A 10896-nucleotide genomic window follows, 5' to 3' on the forward strand; every position below is an offset into this window, starting at 1 on the left:
GTAAACACAGTATATCCAGAACATATCAGGAGACGGCCTTGCCTTCGCCGGCCAGGACAGCCCCCAGCAGAAGGGCAGCTTCCTAACACGCAGTCACGGCTGCTCCTTTCTAGGACTACTATGTTTATTTTGGTTTTTTAATACGATTTCTAGCCGAGGCCAAATCAGCCAAAAACCCCGGTGCTGAAAACAATCTCATGGCACACAAGCTCCGTGGTCCCTTTGCAATCCCAACCCCCTGCCCCATTTGGGGGCTGCCTCTGGGGCTGGTGGGGGGCAAGGACAGGTCGGGGGGGCCTCCCCTGACTCTGACCCCTCCCCTGCCAGAGGGGTGCAGAGACTTCAGCTCCCAGCATGCACTGCTCTGCCTCGACCCTCACCAGGCCCCACGCCTTTCCCTCCCACGTGGACTACAAGTCCCAGTATGCAGCGCGCCCACCTCACGCCCCGCGAATGGGCCTGGCCGCGCAGTGCCTGCTGGGAGAGCTAGTCCTCCGCTCCCCCCACGATAGCCCCCATGGCGGGGACCCGCTCCGCAACCCCCCCACAAATACCGGCCGGGTCTGGGGGCGCGGAGCCCGCGGGCCCCGGGGGAGCCGTTCCCGGACGGAGGGGAGCGCCAATGGCGCGGATGGCGGCGGATGAACTCACCATCATCTTGGCGGAGCGTCTGCGGCGGCTCCTATGGTAGAAGTGGTGGCAGTTCCCACAATGCAGCGCGCGCCCAGAAGCTTCCCGCGCCGGAAGTAGTGCTCCCTTGCCAGCTCTATGACCGGAAACCAGAGCGGCCGTGCTGCTTGCCTGCCTTTGACCATAGAGAGGCGAGGGGTGTCATTATGGCTCAGATTTTGGCAGGGCAGGTTGCCTACGGAGTCGTGATAGCTCACTATTTGGCAAGCGGGCGGCGTGGCCGGAGCTGAGCAGAGTCCTTCCAGGGAGTGACTGCTGGCCTGTGAGCCCCACGCGCGACGACCCGCCCCCACCACGGGGGTTCCAGACGCGTGCAAGAAGAAACCACATTGTTTGGACCTAATGGATGGGGCCACCAGATTTCGCTTCTCCTCTCCGCCTATGAAGCAGTGCTTTTCGGCCTGCCTCAGGGGGGCAGAAGGGCAATAAGCCGCTGTCACTGCAGCCTCCCGGGAAATTAACTGGCGTCACTCCGAATTGGAACCTTCATTTGGTTTTTAGCCGCGCCTATAATAGAAACAGCGCGGTAGCTCAGAACCTCCTCTCCGCCCCCTCCCAGCTGGGGTTTGACGGCCCGGCGTCGCAGCCAATGGGCGGCGGGGCGGGCGCGCCGCTGCACCAATGAGCGACGGGGGCGGGCGGCCCGGCCGGGGAGGCTGCAGCCCAGCCATGCTGCTGTTCGCTGTGCTCTACCTCTGCGCCGCGCCGCTGGCGCACGGTGAGTGGGCCGCGGGTTCGAGACCCGCAACCGGCGGCACGGCGCAGTGCCCTGCCTTTTGCCATCTGAAGCCCAAGCGCCTCCTGGCATGAAGGGGGAGGTGCAAAATACTCCCCTCCCTTCCCCAGGCATCCCGGGCACCCCAGATTTTAATTGCCCCGGGGGTCCCCCTAGCCTGGGGTGGGGGGGATGCAGCTGATCTCCGTCCCGGGAGGTGCGGGGTGCTGGCAGCTATGAAGCCACGCGCTGGGATGTCCCGGGAGAGGCGGGGGAGGCGCCCCCTTGACCCATTTTAGAGTTGGGGAAACTGAGGCACGGTGCTAGGACAGCTCCTGGGCGGGGAGGGATGCAGGCCTGGGGGTTTCTGCTTTGTGCTGCAGGTGGCAGGGGGTATTGAAGCCCTCCTTGGGGGCATTGGGTGCCGGCTGGGGGTGGGGATTGAGCTGTGCCAAGTCCGCTTGGGGTCAGGAAGGGATTTCACCCCATGAGCAGACATGTGCATTGCAAAGGGGGGTGGGGGGGGGTTGCTTTTCTCTCTACCAGGGTCGTGGACCTCTTGAGCATCCATTGACCGTGTCCGAAAAGCAGGACGCTGGCTGCTGTGCCCCCCCACCGCTTTCCCTGTGCCAGGTCTTCCCATATTGCAGAAGGGAAGACTGAGGCTAGCACAGTGAATGGGTGCCCCACATCCCCCTGGGGCATGGGAGAGCTGGGCTGACCCCCTATGGGCGGCCCTGTGCGACACGGCTGGAGTGTGCGACACACTCAGGGTTGGACGGCGCGGGTGCAACAGACCCCTGCTGCTGCTCTCAGGGGGCCTCTGGGCTTTCTTAGGGCTTCAGAGCCACTCACGTGAAACCTCCTTTCCGCCCGGAGGTAGAGGCCGCATCCTGATGTCTGAAAGACCCCTGCCCGGGCCGGGGCGGTGGGAGATTCCCACGAGCGGTGGGATCTCTCTGCCAGGCTCTGCACGGCTGCCAGCGCAGCCTGGAGCTTTCCACCCACCTCTCATCAACAGACCCCTCGCTGCCAGCGCGCCTGGCTCCCAAAATAGTCCTGGAGGCAGGGAACGTGCAGATATTAATTAGAGCACTTCAGTGGCGGCATGTCAGGAGCCTCGTGCTTGCAACGCAGCTGGTGCATTCATGCCTGACCTGCTTCTTCCCGTGCAGGGCGCTGGGTTTCTTTGCATGGCCAGACGCCTGCTAGCGGCCTCGTGCGGTGCCCACGCCTGGCTCTTCACCTGCCTCCTCGCAGGGGCTATTTGTGACCGGGCTTGATGGTTTGGAAGCAGCGTGACACCTCTTGGATGTTTGCTTGCATGGACTTGGCACCGTTCTGGACAGGGAACTCGATGGGGCTTATCATACCCCCATGGCTCAGCGTGGCACAGAGCTGGGCTTGCATGAGATCCTCAGATAGCCTTGAAAAGGAGCCAGGGATCGAGCTGTTTGCCCAGGTGTCCTGGTCAAATTCCACCTAGCGTCGTTTCTGTTGTGTCCCCTGGTTGCTTCGGTTGCACGCCGTGCCCTTCTCTGCCTGCTGCGCGTTAAACCTCTACCACGTTCCACCCCAGACCTGGCTGCATCTCAGCGGCAGGTGGACTTCACCCTGTAGATATACCATGTATGGCTCCTCCAGCATGTCACCTTGTAGACATATACATATATGTCATGTAGATCTCCGGCATGTCACCCTGTATATATACCATGTACTTCTTCTCCAGCATTTCACCCTGCATATGTATATCATGTATGTCTCCTCCGGCATGTCACCCTGTATATGTATGTCATGTATGTCTTCTCCGGCATCCCACTGGGTGAAACGCGCTGTAGAAATGGAGGATTGTATCTTCCCCACTGTCGCTTCCCCAGCTCTGCTGGGAAGAGTTATTTTACAGACAGACAACAACAACAACGGGTTTGAAATCTTCCTTCCCAAAGGTGCTTTTCCATCCTCCTCCCTTTTTCTTTATGACCCTGCAGGTTTACGCATCCACGAATACTTATATTTCCAAGTGCTGAGTCCTGGAGACATCCGCTACATTTTCACAGCCACTCCGGCCAAGGATTTTGGAGGCGTTTTTGTAAGTCTTAACGATCAGTTGGTTATTGCATCTCCTGTTTCTGGGTTTGCTTTTGCTAACAGCATCAGGGGATCTGAACCTCTGTCCTGTTGTAGGTGGAGATCGGGTCTCCTGCCTGCTTCCCTTAGGAGAAGGCTGTATTTTGGCTATGAGTGCAGCAGCCTTGGATGTCCACCGCTATTAGAGGGGTCAGAGACCAGTTTGCATTGTGTATACAGGATGCAGTGAGGGATTTAGGTGCAGCTGCTCCAGGATCTCTGTGACCTGCTTCCCAGGTCTCAGAGAAGCCACCGTTCACACCCAGTCTGAGATGCACCAAAACCCTGAACTTCGCTGCCTGCTCTTGGCGTGTGGTCCTAAAAGCAGATCACGGTGTAAGAAACAGGGTGGGGTAAAGCAGGGCAGGGTGGGAGCAGTGGGCAATGAACTTATTTCCCATGCACTATCCCTTGGGAGAGCTTTGAGAGAGGAAGAGTCTAGCTTGGAGCTGGTGGCCTGTCCGTTTAGTGTCATCTTGGCACAGAAGCGACGGGAAGGTCTTTGTGCAAGCGTCTCCCCTCTCTGGCATTGCTGATGGATTTGGCTGACTTATAGCAACCTCCAGAGAGCGGCTGTCAGTCCTTTCCACATGCTGCTTGGCAGTTTCCCCACCAAATGCCTCGTAAACATTAAACGTACAAGCATCCCAACAGTCCTTGCAAGTATATTTGTCCCACTTGATGGAAAGGGGAAACTGAGGCAGACACGGGGACTTGCCTGAGTCCACGCAGCAAAGGCAGGGATAAAAAACTCCGGAGTTAATAACCAATGTTTGCTTTGCTGGGTCCTGAGTTTCTGGCTGCCAGGCGAGGACTCAGCTGCTGCCCCGGCATTTCTGGATCTCTGTCAAGAGCAGAACAATGGGATGCAGCCACCTGCTGCCATTTCTCAACCACGAGCAGGACATCCTGGTTGGAATGGGAGAAAAGTGCTTCTTTCTAGGTTCAAGAACAGGTTAGATAGGGCTTAGGGCCTGTTCACAATTGCTTTGCACCTTCTGTGCTCCTTAGCACCAATGCAAAGTGGATTTGCACACACACACCCTTGCACTGCTGTGGAAAGGAGGTACCAACCTGTAGCCCTGCACTGGTGTGCTGACCTGGCCTGCAGTCCAGACTTCCCCCCAGGGACAATTAGGGCTAGAGCTACTCTGATATAAGTTAACCCAGTTTAGCTGCTGTGTGTCTGCTTCAATCCCAGGATAGCGGCTTGCTCAGTGCAAGGAGGTTATTACTACTCTTGGCGCCGGTGTAATGCATTGGCCTACAAAAGTGATCGAAGTCACCCTAGTGCTAATGTGCGAATGCATTCCCAGGGAGCAGGCGCGTGCGTGAGCCTGGGCTTGCATGCACAAACACCCCCTGCTTCAAAATGCCTGCAGGAAGAGGATGCAGCAGGGAGCCCCTGAGACTGTCCCTGGGCAGCCAGGAGAGGGTGTGAGGGCCCTGGCCTGGGAGCCCATCCCCTTCTCTGCTGATTGCCATGGGACTGCTCCTTGCCTCAGTTTCCCCATTTGGGCACAATACCAGTTTCCTCCCAGTGTGCAGATCAGCGAGTGTGTGGCTGGCTGCAGGCTGCAGCCGGGGGAGCCAGGAGAGGCCCGTGAAACACCTGTCTTGCCTGCAGGGACTTAATGTGGATGCTGGAGACCTGTTAGCTATGCATCTCCCCGAGGCCAGCATGGGCTGCTCCCTGGTCTTACACCAGGCTTTTTCGGGGGAGGAGTGGGGCATCTTCCAGCTGCAGCCCCCCCAGCAGAAACCCTCTACCTCTGCCCTCTCTCCTGGCACGGGGCATTTCCTCCCAGAACACGAGGTACGAGCAGATCCACCTGGTGCCGGCCGACCCCCCTGAAGCCTGCGGGGAGCTCAGCAATGGCGTCTTCATCCAGGACCAGATCGCCCTGGTGGAACGGGGGTAAGACCGGGCAGGGGGGTATTTACAGTGTGATCGTGGCAGTAGTCCGGCGAGCGGGTTGCGCAAGGAAATGTGCTGCATCTCGGGGCTCTTGCGTGCAGAGACAGCTGGACACGGGCATCCTTGCTGTGCTCAGCCAGCCAAGGCTGGGTTGCAGGGAGCGCGCGGGCGGGTGTCACGGCGTGTGGAGGCTGCGGTCAAAGCATGTGGACGCTGCTATTCTGGAAGGAGCGTGCTGAATCTGATAGCTTGGGGGCTGCAGCGGTAGGCGGCAAAGGCCGTGGCTCCAGAGAGGCGTTGGAGCCTGCCCCTGGACTCGCGCTGAAAGCCGCCCTCGGTGAACTCAGTTGCACATGGCTGCCTTGCCGTCGTAGCAGCCGGGGGGGTAGCCTTTTGCCCTGCCAAGAAGTCAGGCTTGCCAGTCCCTCCCTGGTCCTGCCACCAAACCCCCACTCCCAGAGCCCTCCAGGGTGGGGGTAGGCTCCTAGCCCAGCTCTTGCAAGGTGAGGACGGGCTCTGACATCACCGGGGTTGTGTGTGTGTGGGGTGGGGGTATTTCTCGTTGCAGGGGCTGCTCATTCCTGTCAAAGACACGGGTGGTCCAGGAGCACGGTGGGCGGGCGGTGATCATCGCCGACAACGCCTACGACAACGACAGCTTCTACGTCGAGATGATCCAGGATAGCACCCGGCGCACCGCCGACATCCCCGCTCTCTTCCTGCTCGGCAGGGACGGGTGGGTGCCCGTGTCTCCTTCCCCTCCTCGCAGCATGGGGACAGGGCTGTGCCCCCCTGCAGCCAGTCTTGCCACCCCCACACCCAGTAGATAACCCAGGCAATGGAGACAGGAGTCCTCTGTTTGTCTGCAGACCTGGTCATAGCAGAGATTACAGCCTATAGACCCCGGTCTGGGACCTTGGAGGACTTAGCTAGAGCTGGGGAGCACACATCAGCTGCCCTGTGGTCAGCCCTTGCTGCCTGGATTAATTCAGTCGCTATGGCGGGTCTCCCAGTGGCCTTCTGCATTGCAGTCTGCGCCCTCCCAATGATGAGCCCAGCCCTAATTGCCAGGGAAGTCTCTCTATGGAAGGGCTGAGTGATTTCCCCCCTCTCTAGGGTCAAGAAAGCTGCTGGGCTCCTGCCCAGACCAGACCTCAGTGCAGTCCAGGGGTGGTTTGCTCTGGACCTGCCTCTTCTGGCCAGTCCCAGGGCACATCCAGCTCCGAGCCCCCCGCTTTGCTGACTCCCACCGTTCGTGGGCATCTCCGTGACAGCTCTGTCTCCCTAGGTACATGATCCGGCGCTCCTTGGAGCAGCACGGCTTGCCCTGGGCCATCATCTCCATCCCCGTTAATGTCTCCAGCATCCCCACGTATGAAATGATGCAGCCGCCCTGGACCTTCTGGTAGCACGTTGTGATGGATCCTGAGGTCGTGGGTGCAGGGACCCCATCCCACCGTGAGCTCCCTGCGCATAGGGGGCTTCCTTGGGACTTATCAGCCTGGTGCCTTCGGCTGCAGCTTGCATCCAACTAAATTCCAGCACTTTGGAGGTGCAGCGGGACCTGGATCACTCACTGCCCCAATGCCAGATGCATTTTGGGGGTGTTTTCTCAGTTAGGGGGCAACTGGCCCAGACTGCGGCATCAGGGCTGCCAAAGCTCACATCGCTGCTGCCATGAACCATAGCATTGCAAACGGGTGCTGCAGACACCAAGCCCCGTGACTCACGTCAGCATTGCCCCATGCTGCCAGGAGGCACCAGAAGGGCTGTGGTTTATCCTCCTCCTGGCCTGGAGGATCCAGCCGGCGAGCTGAGTCGATGTGGAGGGGCTGGGGCAGCGAGGACGCAGTCCTGCATGGGGTTTGTCCCCCGAGGGGAGAGCTCTCGCTGCACCACGTCTTAGTGCAAAGTGCTCCCAGCAAGCTTAGGTGAGCGGCTTGCCCAGAACTGGATTTGCATCAAAGGACCAGAGCGCCTGCCGGTTGAGGTAAGACAGCACCAAGGGCCTGGGGAGGGTCACAGGGGCTAGGTTTACCCCCTTTGCAAGCCCACTGATGCCATGGAAATGCCCCTGCTTACACCTAACCTCCATGAAGCTGGAAGAGATGGACACGGTGCGGTCCAGACCCCTCCAGGGTGCACAGAGGAGCATCGGACCACCCTGCAAGCTGCTTTGCATGCCCAGCCCTGCCCCCTGATGCCCTGCACCCACTGCTTCTGTCCTCTGGATCCTTTTCAGCCCAGGACTTGGCCTCCCCTCCGCAGCAGGCTGAGCTTTAGGCACGCTGCTCACTTCTGCACCAGTCCTGTCCCAGGGGCTCCCTGTATCCTGCAGGTCCAGGAGCTTCCAGCCTCTGTGGCTGACGGCTCTATCACTCATTAAAGGAGCTCTGGCTTCATCTCCTTGGCGGGACACACCATCGCTTCTGTGCCCTTGTCACAGTCCCGCTCCTCTCCTGCACTGTGGACATCCTCAGCTTGGTCTGTCCCCATCCGTGAGCCTCTGAATGGCTGTGACATTATCCGAAGCTGCACTGGATAAGCCAAAGGGTCCCTTTCCCAGGACTGAGCAGGGTTTTCCAGACCAGAAGCAGCCAAGCCAGCTCGTCTCCAACAGGAGCCTTCACCCTCCACCCTGTTTCTTGCATCCCACCTGGGTGAGATTTGCTGCTCGGCCGTGGCTGGCGAGAGGGGTGGCACCTACACGGCACGCTCCCACCACCTCTGTTCAAACACGCGGCCTCTGAGCTCTGGTGAGACTGCACAGCCGACCCTGCAATGGCCTCGCTGGACCCTGGCTCCTCAGTGTGGGCCGAGGTGATGGAGGGCAGGGAGCCCTTGGCATGTTTCATTGAAGGGCCTGGTGCTCCCCGGTCCTTACGGCGGTTTGTGGGCTCCTGGCTCCCAACGCCGGTTTCCATACCTGGGGCTAGAGCCACTGTCCCGGGGAAGCATCTCTGGCAGTGGCTTGACTGGACAGTGAATTTTGGAGCTGGGATGGGGGGGATTTTGATGCCCTTTGCTGCTGCCTCCTTGCTCCCATGTTGAGGTTGTTCTGATCCAGGGTCCTGGTTTGGGCCCAGCAATAATTTGAACCCCCAAGGAAGCCTCCAAGGCTGGAGGTTGCATGGAAAGGACTTTGCAGAGCACTGTGCCAGGCTGGGAGGGTGGATGCGGGAAAAGACGGGAAGACCTGAGCCTATTCCCTGCCTATGGCCCCTTTTCCCTTCGGCTCCCAGACCCCAGTCTGGGGTGAGATACAAGGGGGATGATGCACCCCCTAGCATGGGGAGGCTGGAAGCAAGCATGGGGGAGAAAGGGGTCCTTGGTGCCCACCCCTCCTCTGCTGGGACCTGACCCAGGTATTGCACAGCTCTGGGGACCAGAGGCCCGTCTGTCTCCTGAATGCTGCTGCAAGGTCGTGCTGCCTGGACTTTGCACGCAGCATCCTGTCACCAGGCAGTGCGGGGTGGGGAAGGGGCCGAGAGCCTGACCTGCGCTCTGCAACTCCCAGAGCAGCAGCAGGGCCAAGGGACTGGGATCTGGGGGAGCAGGAATTCCCCTCCACAAGGACCAAGAGCCATCCCCAGGACGCCCCCCTGCTCAGAGGCATCAGCGACCAACTAGCGTCTGCCTCTCGTGCCAAGCCGAGGTTGCCGGGGCATTTGTTCTGCATCGTTTGTACCAGAAACCTCTTTTCTAATGAACGTATTAAAGGTTCTAGCTGTGCAGTCTCACCTGCCTGGCATCTCCATCTCCTTGGCACATATCAGCGCTAGTGTGGGGGACTTGTGAGCTGGGAGGGGTCCCCACCTCCAGCCCCTTTAGGGTCCTCTCTGCTCCCGTGCATGAGCACGTATGGGTCAGGGAGCTCCAAGGAGCATCCGGGCAGGCTCTATGAGACTTCTCCCACAGAGCATCAGTGTCCTATAGGGAAAAAAGCCATCCACCACTCAGCATCAGATTTGTGGGTGAAAAAACAAGGGAAGCAGCATCCAGCTGGCTCAACCTCCCCTCTCAGAGCATATTTGTATGGTGAGCTCTAAAAATATCCCCCCCTCCATCCTTTCCTCTCATCCTGGGAGCAAACAGATGTAGGATACAATCTGAGGAGCAAGGGTTGGAGCCAGTGGAGTGAATTTAGTGCTGAGCCCAGCTCTTGACCCCTGAAGCTGGTCACTTGGGGGCATGGGGCACTAGCAGGGGAGGCAGTGGTGGTACCTGGTGTTTAGCCCCCGCCGACATCCTTGTGACCGGCCTGCAGGGCTGCCGAAATGACTCAGTCACTGGCAGCCTTGCACTGGGTTTGGATATGCCCTGGGAGAGACCAGGAGTCGAGTTGTAAACCCAGGCTGGCTCAGGGCCCCTCATTCGCTCCTGCCTGCACTGTTTTGGGCAGCAAAGAGAAAACCCCCATCACCTTGAGCACTTCATTACCTCTACTGCCGCCTCTCCAGCCCACACACGGCCCCCGCCATCCTCCCAAGCTCCCTTCCTTACATTGCAACAAGGCAGCAGGCCCGGGGAGCCGTTGTTCATCTCGCTTTATTGAGGACAGATGGGCACCGCAGGAAGACAGGCGGGGTGGTGCTAGCACGCTGCTGGGCCATCTCACCGGAGTACGAGTGACATGGCCAGGGAGCACCCCACATCTTGCATGCCACAAACCAAGACAGATCAAACGACGCCACGGTGCCCAGAAGCTAATGAGAGCATACGTGGTGCAGCCCATCCACGCATCCACGGGCTTAGTCTGCCGCCGGTGCACAATGAGTCTCTCTCTAATCATGCATCCTGGGTACATGGACACTACACAAAGGGACAACGCCGCAGACAGCAGCTTCACGACACGCATCACGGGGGCAGCACACAGGCCAGGGAGGGGTCTCGCTATGTGGGCATGTGTACAGAGCCGGTCCGTACAGCGAGGCACTGCCAGCCAGGGATGAGAGAGCAGAGGGGGGCGAGCCGACTTACAGCCGCACGGAGCACGCATAGGGGAGAACGACGGCACCGAAAGGAAAAGCCTTGGCAGCGCAGGAAGCCACCGGCAGGGAGTAAGGCTGGAGGGTGGGGTCAGGCTGTAGGTGACCCCGACCTTAGCAGGCCGGGCTTCGCCCTTGCAAAACCACACTGCTCTGTCCCAACTCTGAGACCCCTTGAGCCGCCTGCTCCCGAGAGCTGAACAGCAGTTGTGGGCTTGCACGTGGGAGGCTGGATCCACATTGTATCCTGAATCCCTGCCCCGGCTGCTGCAGGACCAGGCAGCTAAAGGGGCATCGGCCCCCCCACAAAGCGAGACCTTCTCTCCCCTGCAGACCAAGGGCTCACAGGGAGTAATTGGAGAAGTGTAGCAGGGACAGGCAGCCAAGGGCACCTCCATAGCAGGCCAAAGTCCTGGTAACAAGATCCCCTTAGCAGGAGCCTGGGCTCAGATCCTAAA

The 10896-nt window shown here is 59.4% G+C and overlaps 3 protein-coding genes across 6 annotated transcripts in view; 1 reads left to right on the forward strand and 2 right to left on the reverse strand.

Moving 5' to 3' along the window:
* Window positions 1-781, reverse strand: part of CCT7 (chaperonin containing TCP1 subunit 7) — a 17780-nt gene extending 16999 nt beyond the window's left edge. The window contains exon 1 of the mRNA XM_006020901.3: window positions 652-781. Within this exon, the coding sequence (XP_006020963.1) occupies window positions 652-657 (6 nt within the window). The 5' untranslated portion in view covers window positions 658-781. The remainder of the gene's footprint in view (window positions 1-651) is intronic.
* A 193-nt stretch (window positions 782-974) lies between these two features.
* On the reverse strand, window positions 975-10890 carry LOC106722034. Its single transcript, XM_025200665.1, has 2 exons — window positions 9192-10890; window positions 975-1197 (listed from the first exon to the last, which is right to left on the reverse strand). The coding sequence occupies exon 1, from the start codon at window positions 10834-10836 to the stop codon at window positions 9811-9813; it is 1026 nt and encodes a 341-aa protein (XP_025056450.1). The 5' UTR covers window positions 10837-10890; the 3' UTR covers window positions 975-1197; window positions 9192-9810.
* PRADC1 (protease associated domain containing 1) lies at window positions 1192-9195 on the forward strand. 4 transcript variants are annotated; one of them, XM_006020902.3, is made up of 5 exons: window positions 1192-1408; window positions 3394-3494; window positions 5341-5450; window positions 6019-6186; window positions 6739-9195. In XM_006020902.3, the coding sequence occupies exons 1-5, from the start codon at window positions 1312-1314 to the stop codon at window positions 6857-6859; spliced, it is 597 nt and encodes a 198-aa protein (XP_006020964.2). In that variant the 5' UTR covers window positions 1192-1311; the 3' UTR covers window positions 6860-9195. The 4 variants fall into 4 exon arrangements, with proteins under 4 accessions (XP_006020964.2, XP_025056454.1, XP_025056451.1 ...); XM_025200669.1 differs by having other exon boundaries at window positions 1311-1508; window positions 2581-3494; XM_025200668.1 differs by having other exon boundaries at window positions 1319-1408; window positions 2581-3494.
* Window positions 10891-10896: the final 6 nt, after the last annotated feature.

The sequence above is a fragment of the Alligator sinensis genome, unplaced genomic scaffold, assembly GCF_000455745.1.
Source record: "Alligator sinensis unplaced genomic scaffold, ASM45574v1 scaffold12_1, whole genome shotgun sequence".
Taxonomy (NCBI): domain Eukaryota; kingdom Metazoa; phylum Chordata; order Crocodylia; family Alligatoridae; genus Alligator; species Alligator sinensis.